This window comes from Nicotiana attenuata, chromosome 2, assembly GCF_001879085.1.
Source record: "Nicotiana attenuata strain UT chromosome 2, NIATTr2, whole genome shotgun sequence".
NCBI classification, from domain to species: Eukaryota; Viridiplantae; Streptophyta; class Magnoliopsida; order Solanales; family Solanaceae; genus Nicotiana; species Nicotiana attenuata.
Genome location: NC_031990.1, coordinates 24867413 through 24880911, shown reverse-complemented (window position 1 = coordinate 24880911; position 13499 = coordinate 24867413). Strand labels below are relative to the sequence as shown.

Here is a 13499-nt window from a genome sequence, read left to right as displayed (position 1 = left end):
CAGGCCCTCGATCAGCTTCCTCGAGGCGGGTGTTCTTAGCCAGATTTGATCTCCACTTTGAGTCTCCCGGACTCGGGCCCATAGCCCGATTTAAGACTTCAAAATCATGCTCTATCGATTTCGACCGTATACACTATCATTGCATTTGCAGTAAATATAAAACAAAAGAAGTCATTTCTGCAACATATGCAAAAAAAATATGTGGAGTTTCTTTTTATATATTATATGGATGATCCGATCCGTAAGGGCTATGATTGGGAATTGTTTGAGCATCTTTTTCTCTGAGGAAGAGTCGAAATAGAATCAACTTGAATTTAGTGAAATACTAGGTTGCTTATCTCATGTCTCGTGAAAAAATACGTGGGCAAAAAATAAATAAATAAGATTATTATCCCATGGGCAAACACAAAAGAAATGGATTAAATAAATCAGGGAAAAGAAAAGATCTTTGCAGACTTGCTAATACACTGCAAAAATTATAAATTTGTGTCCATAAATAGTTTGACTTCCGGTTAATAATTGTTTCATGGGATAAGGGATCATTGTTCCTTCTAAGCTCAATTTCATTGGGGTCTTAAGTAGAGGAAAAATCGAAATCGAAGAAGAAAAAGGACTCTGCGGGCGTTTGTTTAAAAAGGGTGACATTTTTTTTCTTATAAATTCTTTTATCAACTAAACACTATTAGGAAGACCGTTTTAGTTCTTATAAATTGCCAGCTGATACAAAACTTAAAAGGGTAGACATAGGAACTTATCTTGATATGGGGTGTGTTTGGTACGAAGGAAAATATTTTCGTTGGAAAATATTTTTCTTGAGAAGTGTTAGAACAATAGATCCTGCAAGGAAAGAAGCGCGCATTCGCGCTACCAGAGAGCACATAGAGAGTTTGGAGGAGAGGCAGCAAGCGCTGCGGGCGGAGCAAGAAGCACTCATTGTTCATGGAGCACTCGGTCGCCTGGGAGACTAGAAAAAATTAACAAAAAATAGTTAAGTCACTCCTGAAAAATGAGTGATTTTATTTTTCCATGTTTGGTGCAGAACGGAAAACATTTTCCAAAAAGTATTTTCTAGTTTTTAATGAGTGAGTAAAAAATATTGTTTTGAAAAATATATAATTTAAGTAAACAAGGGATGGGAAGGAGGGAGAGCGGGGGTGGGGTGGGTGACTAGGGGGTGGGGGAGTTAGGGTGGTTGGGGCGGTGGAGGTAGGGAATAGAGCGGGGAAGATTGAAAAAGTGTTTTGAAAAATATTTTCATCCTCATGATAAAGAAAATATTTTTTGTCCAATTAAAGGAAAATGAGTTCATAATGAAAATATTTTCCGAAATATTTAAGCCCACTAAACATAAAAAAATTGGAAAATATTTTCCAAAAAATACTTTCCTATCATACCAAACACACCCATGAATTCATCCGAAAGTCAAGCATGAAACTTGGAACAATTACAGTCAAACATCTCTATAACAGCCTCATTTGTTCCGGATATTTTTGGATGATGTTATAGAAAATATATATTATAATAGAACATGAGATTTGGTTCCGAAAAAATTTAACTTTTATAGTTAAGTGTTGTTATATAAGAATATTACGGAGAGGTCAGACTGTAACATGAGAGTTTCTATCTTCAATCGCGATAATGCCATTGTGTTTCCTTTTGAGGATAAGAAAAAAGAAAGAAAAAAAAAAGGGGAAGGGGGGGGGCAAGATTTCAGGATTACGAAACCATCTACAGAAAAACCAAACACTATTACGGAAATCAGCACAAGTGGAGCACAGAGGTAATTACATGTAAATTTTTATGATATTACTTGACAACGTGATAAAAAGTATGAGTGCTAAGACAATTGTGTTCCAAAGGTGAGAAGAAAATAAAGACAACTGCTGGACTACTTTGGCAACGGGAATTTGCAGAAAAGTTACATTATGGAAAGACAATTATGATAAATCCTATGCATTTAGCATGCTTTTAATTAATCCATATATGCGCCACAACATACTGATCAAAGCTGTGGCACTGCAGAGAATACACAGATGAAAGAAAAGGGCAAACAGTCCAAATGACCATCAAATTGTAATAAAAATCTCATATCATCCCAAAAATTTCCAGGAGGTTATTCCAAAAGTCCAAATTAACTGGACAAAATGCTATCTTTTTCTGCCAAAAGACAACCATCTATGCTAAAACTACAGATGAACAGTAAAGCTTAGACCATCATCACATTCGAAAGCAGAGATCATTTAACTTTTGTCGTAGATACTTTGTATTATAAGATGTTGTCGGAAGTGTTCGCTTCATCTGCCCCTAATTTTCACTTGTAGAATCCATTGAACCTTACCCTCTGGCAAAGGAATGGACCTCGGCATCCGCAGTGGTATTTCAAACTCACCCATCACATGCAAAGGTGTATCCAGAACCAAATGTTCCGGTTCAATATGAACAGAGAGCTGTTTCGCCACCTGATAAAGCAGAAAGAAATTTGGAAGCATTAAACTAGTATTACGTTTAGAGCATTGTCAATATAACTGTAATAGAAAATCAAAATAATGAGGTTTTTTCAACAAATCAAGTATCTTCAATTGTGCATTTCCATACTGTCGATCAAATGATGGAATCAAAAGATAATGGACATACAGCTCCCCCTCCTAACTTAGCGCTCTGCATAGCTGAGGGGTACCCATTATGAGGAGACATCTTCAAAAAAAAATTGTTTAGAAAGGAGACATGTCAATCATATATCACAATCTCCTATATGTCATTTTCAAGAGCAGTCTCAGAGATAGTATGTGCAGAAACTGACAGTAATATTGGCTGAGTTGTTATCATTAAGTTATTAATCCAAGTCTGGTCTCACATGGTCATAATAGGAGGTAGATTTCATCCCCAATAGATACTGCTTTCATTGTGGAGAAAATTTGTCCTTATTTTTCTCAATGGAAAGCGCCGATGCCAATACCAAATGTCCAAACCATAAAACTCCTACCACAGATGTGTTATATCTTAACATTCTCCTTAAATTTCACAACTCCTCAAACCAGCTCTTCATGACACTACATTTTGCGGTAATCACTAATTGGATATGGGTTTATTAATTGGAAGTGCAAATCAAAATGAAGATTTGGATTGCAAATTGGAAGTGAAAATAACATCAAAATACTTTTGGAGGTTTGACATTGTAGATAGGTCACACAAAATAATTTCTATCCAATGTAAAGTTTGCAATGACCGAAATTGGCATTCCCAAATATCAAAAAGAAAAGAAAAAAAGGAACACTGATGTTCTCCAAAAGATAGCATGTCAAGGATATATCGTACACTAAAAAGATAACAAACCACTACGGATCCAACTCTAGGAACTCCTACTTCCAAGTAAAACTCTTTAAGAGCTTAAATGCAACATGTCTGAAGAATATTTTTCAAGAGACTTCCTTACTATCCTCAAGTTGCCTATCTTTTGGTTCTCCGACAACCAAGAGAATCCCCCACAGTTTGTGGTGCACGGTTCAAAACTCGGAAGATAATGGGCCTGTCCCTCTATCTTTTTCTCCACTTAAATACCAGATTTTTAATTGCGGCAAGACTCAAACCCATGATGTTCACCTAATCCATATATCACAACCTGAGCTCTTACTGCTAAACCAAAGCCATGGGTGCTCCTCAATTTGCCTATCTTGAAGTTAGAGTAATTAAATAAAATATTAAATATTGTTATACCAAGTCACCATATTTTTGATTCCAAAATTCGCACATCTTGAAGGTTTTCCCTTTTCTTCCTTTTTCTTAAATGTAGTGGTAAAAAGTATCATCGCTCATTAAAATAATTGGCTTATCTGGTTTCTCTCTATTTTCTTTTCTTCCCCACAAGTAGTCAGCAATAATGCACCGAGATGTATGACGTTCTCATATCCATATCTTGGCATGTCGTACACTTCTCACCAAAGGCATGTTTGTCTACATTTTGATTAAAACCCGTACGTTCTGCTACATACATTCTCCATTTACTTCTAACCTTCTTCTAACATGATTATGAAGAATATGGACTACACCAGAAATCTTCCACAATACAATGCATAATCATTTCGTCACTCATTTTATAGTGTTGATTGATTAGAGATTTCCTAGCTTAATTATAGGAGTAGATTGATTCTAGAATATTTTCCTTCATTATAATTAATTGCAATTAATGTGTAATTTATTGTCTTTCCTTATTTAGTCTTAGGAGTCATTGTATAAGTACTTATTCTCATGGGATGTGAAAATACACACAGAAATACAAGAAGTCTTCTTCTTGAAATGAATTTTCACGTGCTTGGCCAATGAAAAAAATGAAGCCCGGACGTGAGGGGGGCGTGTTGAAGAGACAGTTAAATAAATAAAAGTATGCTCTCTCTAACAGCTTAAGCTTTTAGATGAAATGGTCACACACTTCAACAAATAGATTGTAAGAACTTCAAGTATGCATTAAACACCATGTACTAGAGCAGTCTTCAAGTACTCAGTCATAAGGAAGGACACTCGGCTATTTTCTCAATGGAAAATATCAGAAGTGCACATCAAATTACTAAACTAAACCCCTAACAGAGTAATCACAGAAAAGATTTTGAAAGAAAAGAAAGTTGGAGATGATTTCTATATCTAGTCTTTCCACAAACAGTTTAAGAGCAGGAAGGTGAAGCAAATAACTAGTGATCTAGATGTACAGTTAAGATAGTAAGGCTTTCAGTTTAGCAAATAACATATCCCACCAGCAAGCCAATCCACATACAGAAAACAAGGTAACAGCTGTAAGAAATTCCTAGTGACAGGGATAGGCTTTCCTTCAGTAACTTTCACTTGGCACCACACATAAAACAGAAAAAGGTCCAAACCGAGATTGCTGGAGCTAAAGTCAGTTTGCAAGAGTAAAAAAAAAAAAAAAAAAAAGTGTAGTTTCCCAAATGAAAGATTTAGACTATTTCCTTCATATTTTATTAGTTTTATGAACCTTCATACCAAAAAGATTAGTTCTAATACATACCCATGTTTTGGATCACTAAATTATGAATAACTAAATTACTTCTTTACACATCCTTCTTTTTCATTAGAGAAGGAAACCCTTCAAAGCACATTGCCTTGAGCAAAAGGCAAATGCAAATGCCTCATGCCAAAATTTTACAACTCGGATTTGCTACACCTGACTGTCTTCAGCCAATTAGCCATTGAGTAACAGTGTCCCTTTTAAAACATTGGTGTGGAGCCTAGTCCAATAATAAAGGGATTAACAAACCTAGAGAGACCAGCTGATTCAAGCAAAGGAAACAACGAGAAACTCTTAAGTACAGCTTCCAGCAAGCAACTATACTCATAAGTCATAATAAACATATAAACCATAACTGTAGACTATCTTGGATCCAAAATTCTGTCACTAAGGACCATTAGAAAGAGAATAAACTATTTTATCCCAAAAGCAACTGTGATGCAAATCATACTGTGCTACTGCACTTCTGCACAATAATCGTATAGTGTCTGTTCAGATAGCATCCTATACAAGATCCTAAAAGGTACTCCAAAGGTCCATCTTAGGGTTTTCTGCAGAAAAGGAGCACTGAGCTCAAAGGACTTCAAAATGAGTAAGGATTTGATGCAAATAGAAATACGAACTGGCAAAGAAGGAAGAGATTAGTGGACGTATATGGTGCTGATACACATCGTCAGGTAAAATAGTACAGGTAATGAAGGGCACCTTAATGTCCTACAATTATTGGGAAAGAGAAAAATGATTGGCCAAGTGAACAAACTGAAAGGTGATGGAATTTGAGTCTCAAGGCTCGGACTGGAAAAATATAAAAAGGGGAAGGAAGAAGAGATAAGAAACTGCTGGCATTACTCTAACCATCCCAGAAACATCACAGCCAAGATTAGAACTACAGGATTTTTTTGATACGTCAAATATTGTTTAATAAACACCAAATCCATGTCAAAAAACATGTATAAGATGTGCATGTGCTCTACTTGAGTCATACATTGTCTTCCACCAAATGTGGCCAACTATTCATACAGCATGGTATTTTCTCTTTACACCAAAAGCACAAGTGAAAAGAAAGATCTCCTTTTGCTTTCTACATTGTTCTCACTATCATGAAAAGATCTCCTATTCTAGTGTTCAATATACTCCAACATAAAGCAGAATTGCTGAGAGAAATAGTAACTCTTTTTTGCTATAAGTGCAAATTTAGAGTTTTTAATGTACTACCGGTTTTAAATCCTCGCCGACCTAAATTTTGGAAACCAGTGAGGAAAAAGACTAGCTTGTCCACTAAGTGACTTCTATATCCTAGAGAAACCCAGCTATTATGTACCAAAAACTTAATCTACGAAGAAAAAATTACCAACAACTCACATGACTCAGAAAAGGGGCCCACTGGGGGATATAAAGAAGACTATAGAGTGTTTTGTCCCCCAAAAGGTAGTTGGGGCACAATACCAGTAAAACCAAAATTTTAGAAGAAGTTATAACACAAAGAGAAAAGAATTTTAAAAAAAAAAAAAAGAGCGACAATAAGCACCTTTTAGAGGGAAAAAAAAGAGAAGAAAGAAGCTGCCTGGCTGTCACTAAAAGGAAAGCAAGCTCCGCAAGTCTGAACTTACTGTAAATTTTCTCTTCCCCGGGTTTTACAGAGCACATCAATTTTAAGGCAAAGGTTATCAACCGAGATTTCCGAATGGAAAAATAAAAAGAGAACATAGACATCAAGTTAGGGATAAGGTATCACCTCAGCCACAATTTCATCTTTTCCAATAGGTTCCTGAATGAAAGTCCTACCACTGTCATCTTTCGTCAACGGTTTCTTTGCGAGTTTTCTAAGAACCTGAAAGCAAATTGCAGTTCAGATGAAAGAAAAAGAGGCGAAGAACTACTGATAGCCCAATTACCAAAAGTGTATCTGAAATAGTTAAGAGAACGAAGGGATGACTATTGAACCTTATGAAACACTATCAATTATAGCACGACTCTGTCACTGTTACAACAAATCTTTACCAGTTATGCTAGTTTGCCAATATGAACAGTTAGTGTGAGATAAAAGATGATCAGGTAGATTTACTATCCTCTTCTGTATCCTTTTTCAGGAAAAAATAGCAGGATGTGACAGGGTAGTAAGAAGTTCGTGATCAATTTACATGAGATATGATAAAAGACTACTGAAAATCATTACTGAAGACTGTTTTAAAAAATTCCACAGAGCTTTAGCATAAGACACTGACCAACTTAGTTCTATCCAGGCGGTTTGCTGCCATCTGGTATTCTTTCATCTTATCTTCCTTGGTTGCTGGAACTATTTTAACCTCTTCAACTTCCTCACGTTGGTAAAGCTGGTAGAGGCAGCAGATTTAAAACACTAAACTGATGAATACAGCATCTCAAGAGAACTTAATTAATATGCAAAAAGAAAGCAAGGAGAAAATCAATCTCATTTTACTTTATTAACAAATGGCACCACTTACAGTGTGAAAAAGTGTGAAGGCCAACCGCCCAAATGTTTATTACACAGTGTTGATCGCAAAACATGCAAGGGTATGCCACATGCTCAACATAGGAAAATCAATATCATTGTCCCAAATTCTCAGCCTTTTCAACAGTAGGTACACTAAGATATCTGTTTGTGATATGTAATAAAAAGCGAAAATTTGCAGAGGAGAAAAGAAAGGTTTTTCTCCGTCTGAATAAATACAATGGGAAGCGGGAAATCCATCTCGCATAACTTTTTACTGGATGTAGTTTGATAACAAAGAGTATATTATCTTTTTGCAGATGGGAAACTTGTATGACAACGGCAGAACAGTGCTTGCATTGCAACTGTACTTCAAACAAATGAGACATATAAGACTAGAACAATTTTCAAGATAGCCAGTTTCAGCAAAACTACGAGAGCTCATCAAGGGGAGTTTTCAAGGGAGGGGGACAAGATCTCTAGTTCTGTTCTAGAATCAAAACATAAAAAAGTACTAACTAAATAGGCAGCGAGCCATTCAAAGAGCCTTTTTTATAATGACGGTGATATCCGGGCCAACTTGTGCGCTCCAAGACTATACCACCGAGTACCTACTACCTCCCGTCAACACAGGTATCACGTAAATCTGCCCACCAAGACTTATCAGAGAACACTGTTTTTTTTTCTCTCTCGTAGCACCATGGTTTTATCTCTTGAAGGCCTTTTCTCTATTTCATGGTATCAAAGCCAAAAAGAGAATTAGGGTACTAAAAAAGAGGCCAAAACCAAAAGTCTAAACTCTTTCAAAGTTTCACCAAGTCCGACCTACCTTTTTGATGGGATACCTAAAGGAGAGCTTTGTATTTAGGGTGTTCTTCGTCCTTTTTAGTGGAGACCTACTCCAATGCTTATTGGAGATAGACTCCTATTTACGCTTTTGATTTTATTTATTATGGTACATAAAATTCCTCTCTTAGGTACATTAACATCTCCTATACACAAAATTTCTCCAAAATTCAAGTTCAGGACAGGAGAATAAAAGAACCAACATATCAAATTCTCGCAACAAAATAATCCTATTCAGAGCAAATTTCAAGATTTACAACCAACAGTACAAATGCGACGAACCTTTCGCTGATCTTCCATGAGATGCCTGTACTTGTCGATATTGGGTACAGCCAGCAATTTGGGCATAAGATGGTTGCGAAAATACCCAGGTGCTACTTTCACCGTTTCCCCTGCTTTTCCAAGCTTGTCTATGCTCTGCTTAGCAAAACATCAATATTATTGAACAAAAGGGCCAGTGTAAATTGTAGTAATTGGTAAAGGGTCAGTGACAATTGGTTCAATAAAATAGAAAAATGTAATCTTGATGAAGAAAAGAGAGAATCTTACAAAAGTGAAAGAGAATAACTTACAGTAGTGAGAATGACTTGTAGTTTTCGGTATCGAAGACCTTGAGCGGCGTAGAATAAGGGATGGTGCAAAGCTACTTCTCCTCCATCACATTTCTGCAATAAGGTTTTCACATTCTTGAGCTGTTGCCGCAGAGCCATTGCGAACGGCGAATAGGAGAGGAGGTTGACGGCAAATGGTATTGAAGTGGGATTTATTTCCACCTTTGCCCTCTTTCTTTTCCTTTTTCTCCCCCTTTACACTCGTATACACCTACGAAAAAGAAAGAGAGCTCGAAACAATTCTCTCTGGAGTTTTTTTAAAGAAAAATTAAAAATTTACATATATGTAGACAATATAAATTACTTTTATTAATTAAAATAGTTTTAAAACATCTTGAATGGTATTGTCTGTTTGGATGGAAAAAGGGAAGGCAAACAATAGTAATCTCCTCATTTCACTTTTAGTTTTAAATGATTGCATTAAAAAATTGACTACATTTGATTGAATCAGATTGTAAGAAACGTTAGTTGCTCTAGTAAGAGAATCTTAAAGGTTGAAATGAAATGTTAAGAATAAAAAGTTTCAAATATGTAACTTATTGATCTTTTTAAAATGATCCAGAAAAAAGAGCATCACATAAAATAAAATAGAGGTGTTATTAAATTTATATTTAAGAACACCTTTTTGCATTCTAAACTAAATGGTTTGGGATGGCAAAAAATGTTTTCTTCAAAAAAAATATTTCATTGTGTACAGCTTTTTTATATCGAAAATATTTTATCTAGAGAAAGTATTTTTTACCAAAATAAAGAGAATAATTTTCCTTTACTTATGACATAAGTTATTTTCCTTTCGAAAAAGTGTCAAAACTGCTCCTAACATATTCGTTTCAATCTAAAAATGCCCCTCATCCACCCATTTTGCTAAAAGTGACCCAACCATTAAAGATCTAGCATATATGTGCCTTTATTTCTAAGGGACTATATATCAATAAAAAAAATTTATAACATCACATGGTCATTTCTGATTGATCATTTAATATGACACCACCCCAACCCATGTTTCATCCCACCCATTACCCCTCCAGATCGACCCAACACATCAAAAATCCTTTTAGCCCCTCAAAACACAAGATTTTATTTTATTCTTCACCTGTTTCATATTACTCTTTTGGAAAAAGCAAAATGGTCGGTAATTTTGGAGGTTAACAGCTTGGGATTTTCTGCTACAGTATTGTGTTGAAGTTGACGGATTCATGTTGTTCTTAAAGTTAAAGTATTCTCTTCATTCAAGTAAGACTTTATGCTTAGGGTTTTTGAAATCTTCCATCTAGTGTTGCTTTCGATGTGTTGTGATGTTTTGATTGTGTCTTCAATGCTAGTAGATGTCTTTATTTAGAAATTTTTTAGTTGCATGTAGTCCCTAAGGTCCCCAATTGATCCTTGAATTCTTCATCATAAGTGCTCCAAGCGCACTACCATAACAGTTTTTTCATCTCTACACCCCTCCGATTCTTGCTCCATTTAGTTTTTATATTCCTAACACACCATTTGTGATGTGATTTAGGAACCATAATTGCAACAACATCAATCAACCCCTGCAATAATCAAAACAAATAAAGAAGGTCAGTATTTTGGCAGTTAAAGTAAACTAACAGTAAAAATTTAATGTAAGCTGTAAATATGAAATAACAACAATCAAAGTAGGATCACAAGTAACCAGAAATGACTAAATAAAGACTGCTTCTAGCATTGAAGACACGACTAAAACATCACAACACATCGAAAGCAACACTAGAATAAAGTCTTACTTGAATGGAGAGAAGACTTTAATTTTAAAGAACAACTTCCGCCAACTTCAATACAATATCGTAGGAGAAAATTGTCGATAACCTCCAAAATCACCAGCCATTTTGCTTTTTTCAGAAGAGTATATGAAATAAGTGAAGAATGAAATGAAATCGGTATTTTGAGGGGCTAAAAGGGCTTTCGATGGGTCGGATCTGTCTGGATGGATAATCTGTGGGATGAAATATGGGTTGGGGTGGTGTCATATTTAATGACCAATTATAAATGGCCATGTAATATTAACAAAAATATTCTCTTACTAATATATAGTTTGTTAGAAATAAGGGCACATATAAGCCAAATCTTTAACAATAGTCTCTCTCAACAAAATAGGTAGACGGGGGGCATATTTAGACTAAAGTGACTAGGTTAAAGGCAGTTTTGACCTTTTTCTATTTTCCTTATTCGATCTTACTTGTTTCAATCAACACATAAAGATTGCCATCAACATTTGATAATAAAAAATAACCAAAATATTATTTTCATATCCAATATTACACCTTATATAATTACCACATGTTAGCTATTTGTAATGATCTGGTCGGTCGTTTTGAGAGTAACAGCCCTTATCCCCTATTTATCGCTTTCCCCGTATTTTTTTCTGCTTATGTGACTTATCGGGAGGTTCTCTTTTTGGTTCCGAAGTGATTTAGGACACTTAGTCCCTAAAACGGAAGTTTAAGTTCTAGAATTTTGACTGTTGTTGGAACTGTGTGAAGACGACTCCGGAATGGAGTTTCGTCGGTCCTGTTAGCTCCGTTGGGTATTTTGGACTTAGCGGTGTGTCCGAATTTTGAATTGGAGGTCTGTAGCTGAATTAGGCTTGAAATAGCGAAAGTTGAATTTTTGGGAAGTTTGACCGGAAGTGGACTTTTTGATATCGGGGTCGTATTCCGATTCCGGAAGTTGGAGTAGGTCTGTAATGTTAATTATGACTTGTGTGCAAAAATTAAGGTCAATCAGACATGATTTGATAGGTTTTGGCATCGGTTGTGGAAGTTTGGAGTTTCAAAGTTCATTAAGTTTGAATTGGAGGGTGATTTGTGATATTACAGTTGTTTGATGTGATTTGAGGGCTCGACTAAGTTTGTATGATGTTTTAGGACTTGTTGGTATGTTTGGTTGAGGTCTCGGGAGCCTCGGGTGAGTTTCGGATGCTTAACGGATCGAAGTTGGACTTGAGTGAATTATTGAAGCTTTCAAGCTTCTGGTGTAATCGCACCTGCGGTGGGGTAATCGCAGGTGAGGACATGCATGTGCGTGAGGTCAAGCGCAGAAGCGAGATTTGAATAGGTGGCCAGGGGTCGCAGGTGCGAAGCAAATGCCGCATCTGCAAGCCCGCAGATGTGTTAAGGGATCCGTAGATGCGGAGAGTGAACTGGAAAGGGAAGTCCGCAGAAGCGGACATTTGTCCGCAGTGCAGGTGCGGCCACCTCATCGCAGAAGCGGACCCAGGACTCTTAAGTCAATTTCGCACCTGCGATAAATTTCTGGAGGTGTGACGTCGCAGATGCGACTGAGGGCCCGCAGGTGCGAAATTGCTGGGCAGAAAAGGCTAAGTTCGAGGGTTTTATCCCATTCTTCATTTTAGGACTTTGAGAGCTCGGATTTGGGCGATAATTTGAAGGATTTTCAGGGGGAGTTATTGGGTAACGATGCTTATCTCATTTATGATTATATTTCATTAATTTTACTCAAGCTCACTCACGTTACCATTCAGCTAGCAAGTTTCAAGTGCTTCAAGAACAAAGTACAAAGCAACTACGGACCAGTTCCCACATCGAGTTATTGTACGCCCTTAGTTGAGTTGTGACTTTGTAATAGTACTTCAAATTGTAATTCCCATCTAGCTTATTTAGAAGCATTCTATAGGAACCCCTTTGTAAACCTTAAACCAGTGTGTTTGAGTCTTGGCTAGAGTTAGTCATGTTGTAAAGTCTTTGTAATAGATTTATTACAAAGTGGCTTGTAATAGAGTATTACAAGTTAGTGAGGGATTAAGAGTTTAATTCCTAGGTTGCATAGGTTGTAATCTGAAAGTTGCTTAGTAGTGAAGTTGAAATCGTACAAGGGTAGGTCGTGGTTTTTAATCCCGTTGAGCTAGGAATTTTTCACGTAAAATTCCTCTTGTCATTAATTTGTTGTTGTGTGTGTGTGTGTACTGTTGAACCCGATAGAGAACTTGGTTTTCTATAGAGTTTAATGGACCCTTATATTCTATCAAGGATGCTTTGGAGAAGGTTAAGGTGATTCAGGATCGACTTCGCGCAGCCCAGTCCAAACAGAAGAGTTTTGTGGATCAAAAGGTCCGTGATGTTGCTTTTATGGTTAGGGAGTGGGTCTTTCTCCGGGTTTCTCCCATGAAGGGTGTTATAAGGTTCGGGAAGAAGGGCAAGCTGAGCCCAAGGTTTATTGACCCATTCGAGGTGTTGCGGCGAGTTTGGGAGGTTGCTTAGGAGCTTATCTTGCCTCCCAGTGTAGCAGGAGTTCATCCAGTATTCCATATTTTTATGCTCCGAAAGTATCACGGCTATCCGTCTCACGTGTTGGATTTCAGCTCAGTCCAGTTAGACAAGGATTTATCTTATGTTGAGGAGTCGGTAGCTATTTTGGACATGCAGGTTCGAAATCTTAGGTCAAAGAACATTGCTTCAGTGAAGGTTCAGTGGAGGGGTCAGCCGGTCGAGGAGGCGACTTGGGAGACCGAGCATGATATGCGCAGCCGTTATCCTCATATTTTCACCACTTCAGGTATGTCTCTATACTCGTTCGAGGATGAACGATT

At 36.8% G+C, this 13499-nt stretch overlaps 1 protein-coding gene across 1 annotated transcript; it reads right to left on the bottom strand.

Annotated features, from left to right (window-relative positions):
* Nucleotides 1938–9169, bottom strand: LOC109205679 (50S ribosomal protein L9). The gene is made up of 5 exons (XM_019368422.1): nt 8888–9169; nt 8598–8732; nt 7243–7350; nt 6753–6848; nt 1938–2459 (listed from the first exon to the last, which is right to left on the bottom strand). The coding sequence occupies exons 1-5, from the start codon at nt 9023–9025 to the stop codon at nt 2295–2297; spliced, it is 642 nt and encodes a 213-aa protein (XP_019223967.1). The 5' UTR covers nt 9026–9169; the 3' UTR covers nt 1938–2294.

Excerpts from the sequence above, each read along its gene's own strand:
- LOC109205679 (XM_019368422.1), bottom strand. The coding sequence starts at position 9,025 with ATGGCTCTGCGGCAACAGCTCAAGAATGTGAAAACCTTATTGCAGAAA. Across the intron at positions 7,351-8,597 it reads TCATGGAAGATCAGCGAAAG|CTTTACCAACGTGAGGAAGT; the intron begins GTTCGTCGCATT and ends TGCCTCTACCAG. Across the intron at positions 2,460-6,752 it reads AAGATGAAATTGTGGCTGAG|GTGGCGAAACAGCTCTCTGT; the intron begins GTGATACCTTAT and ends CTGCTTTATCAG.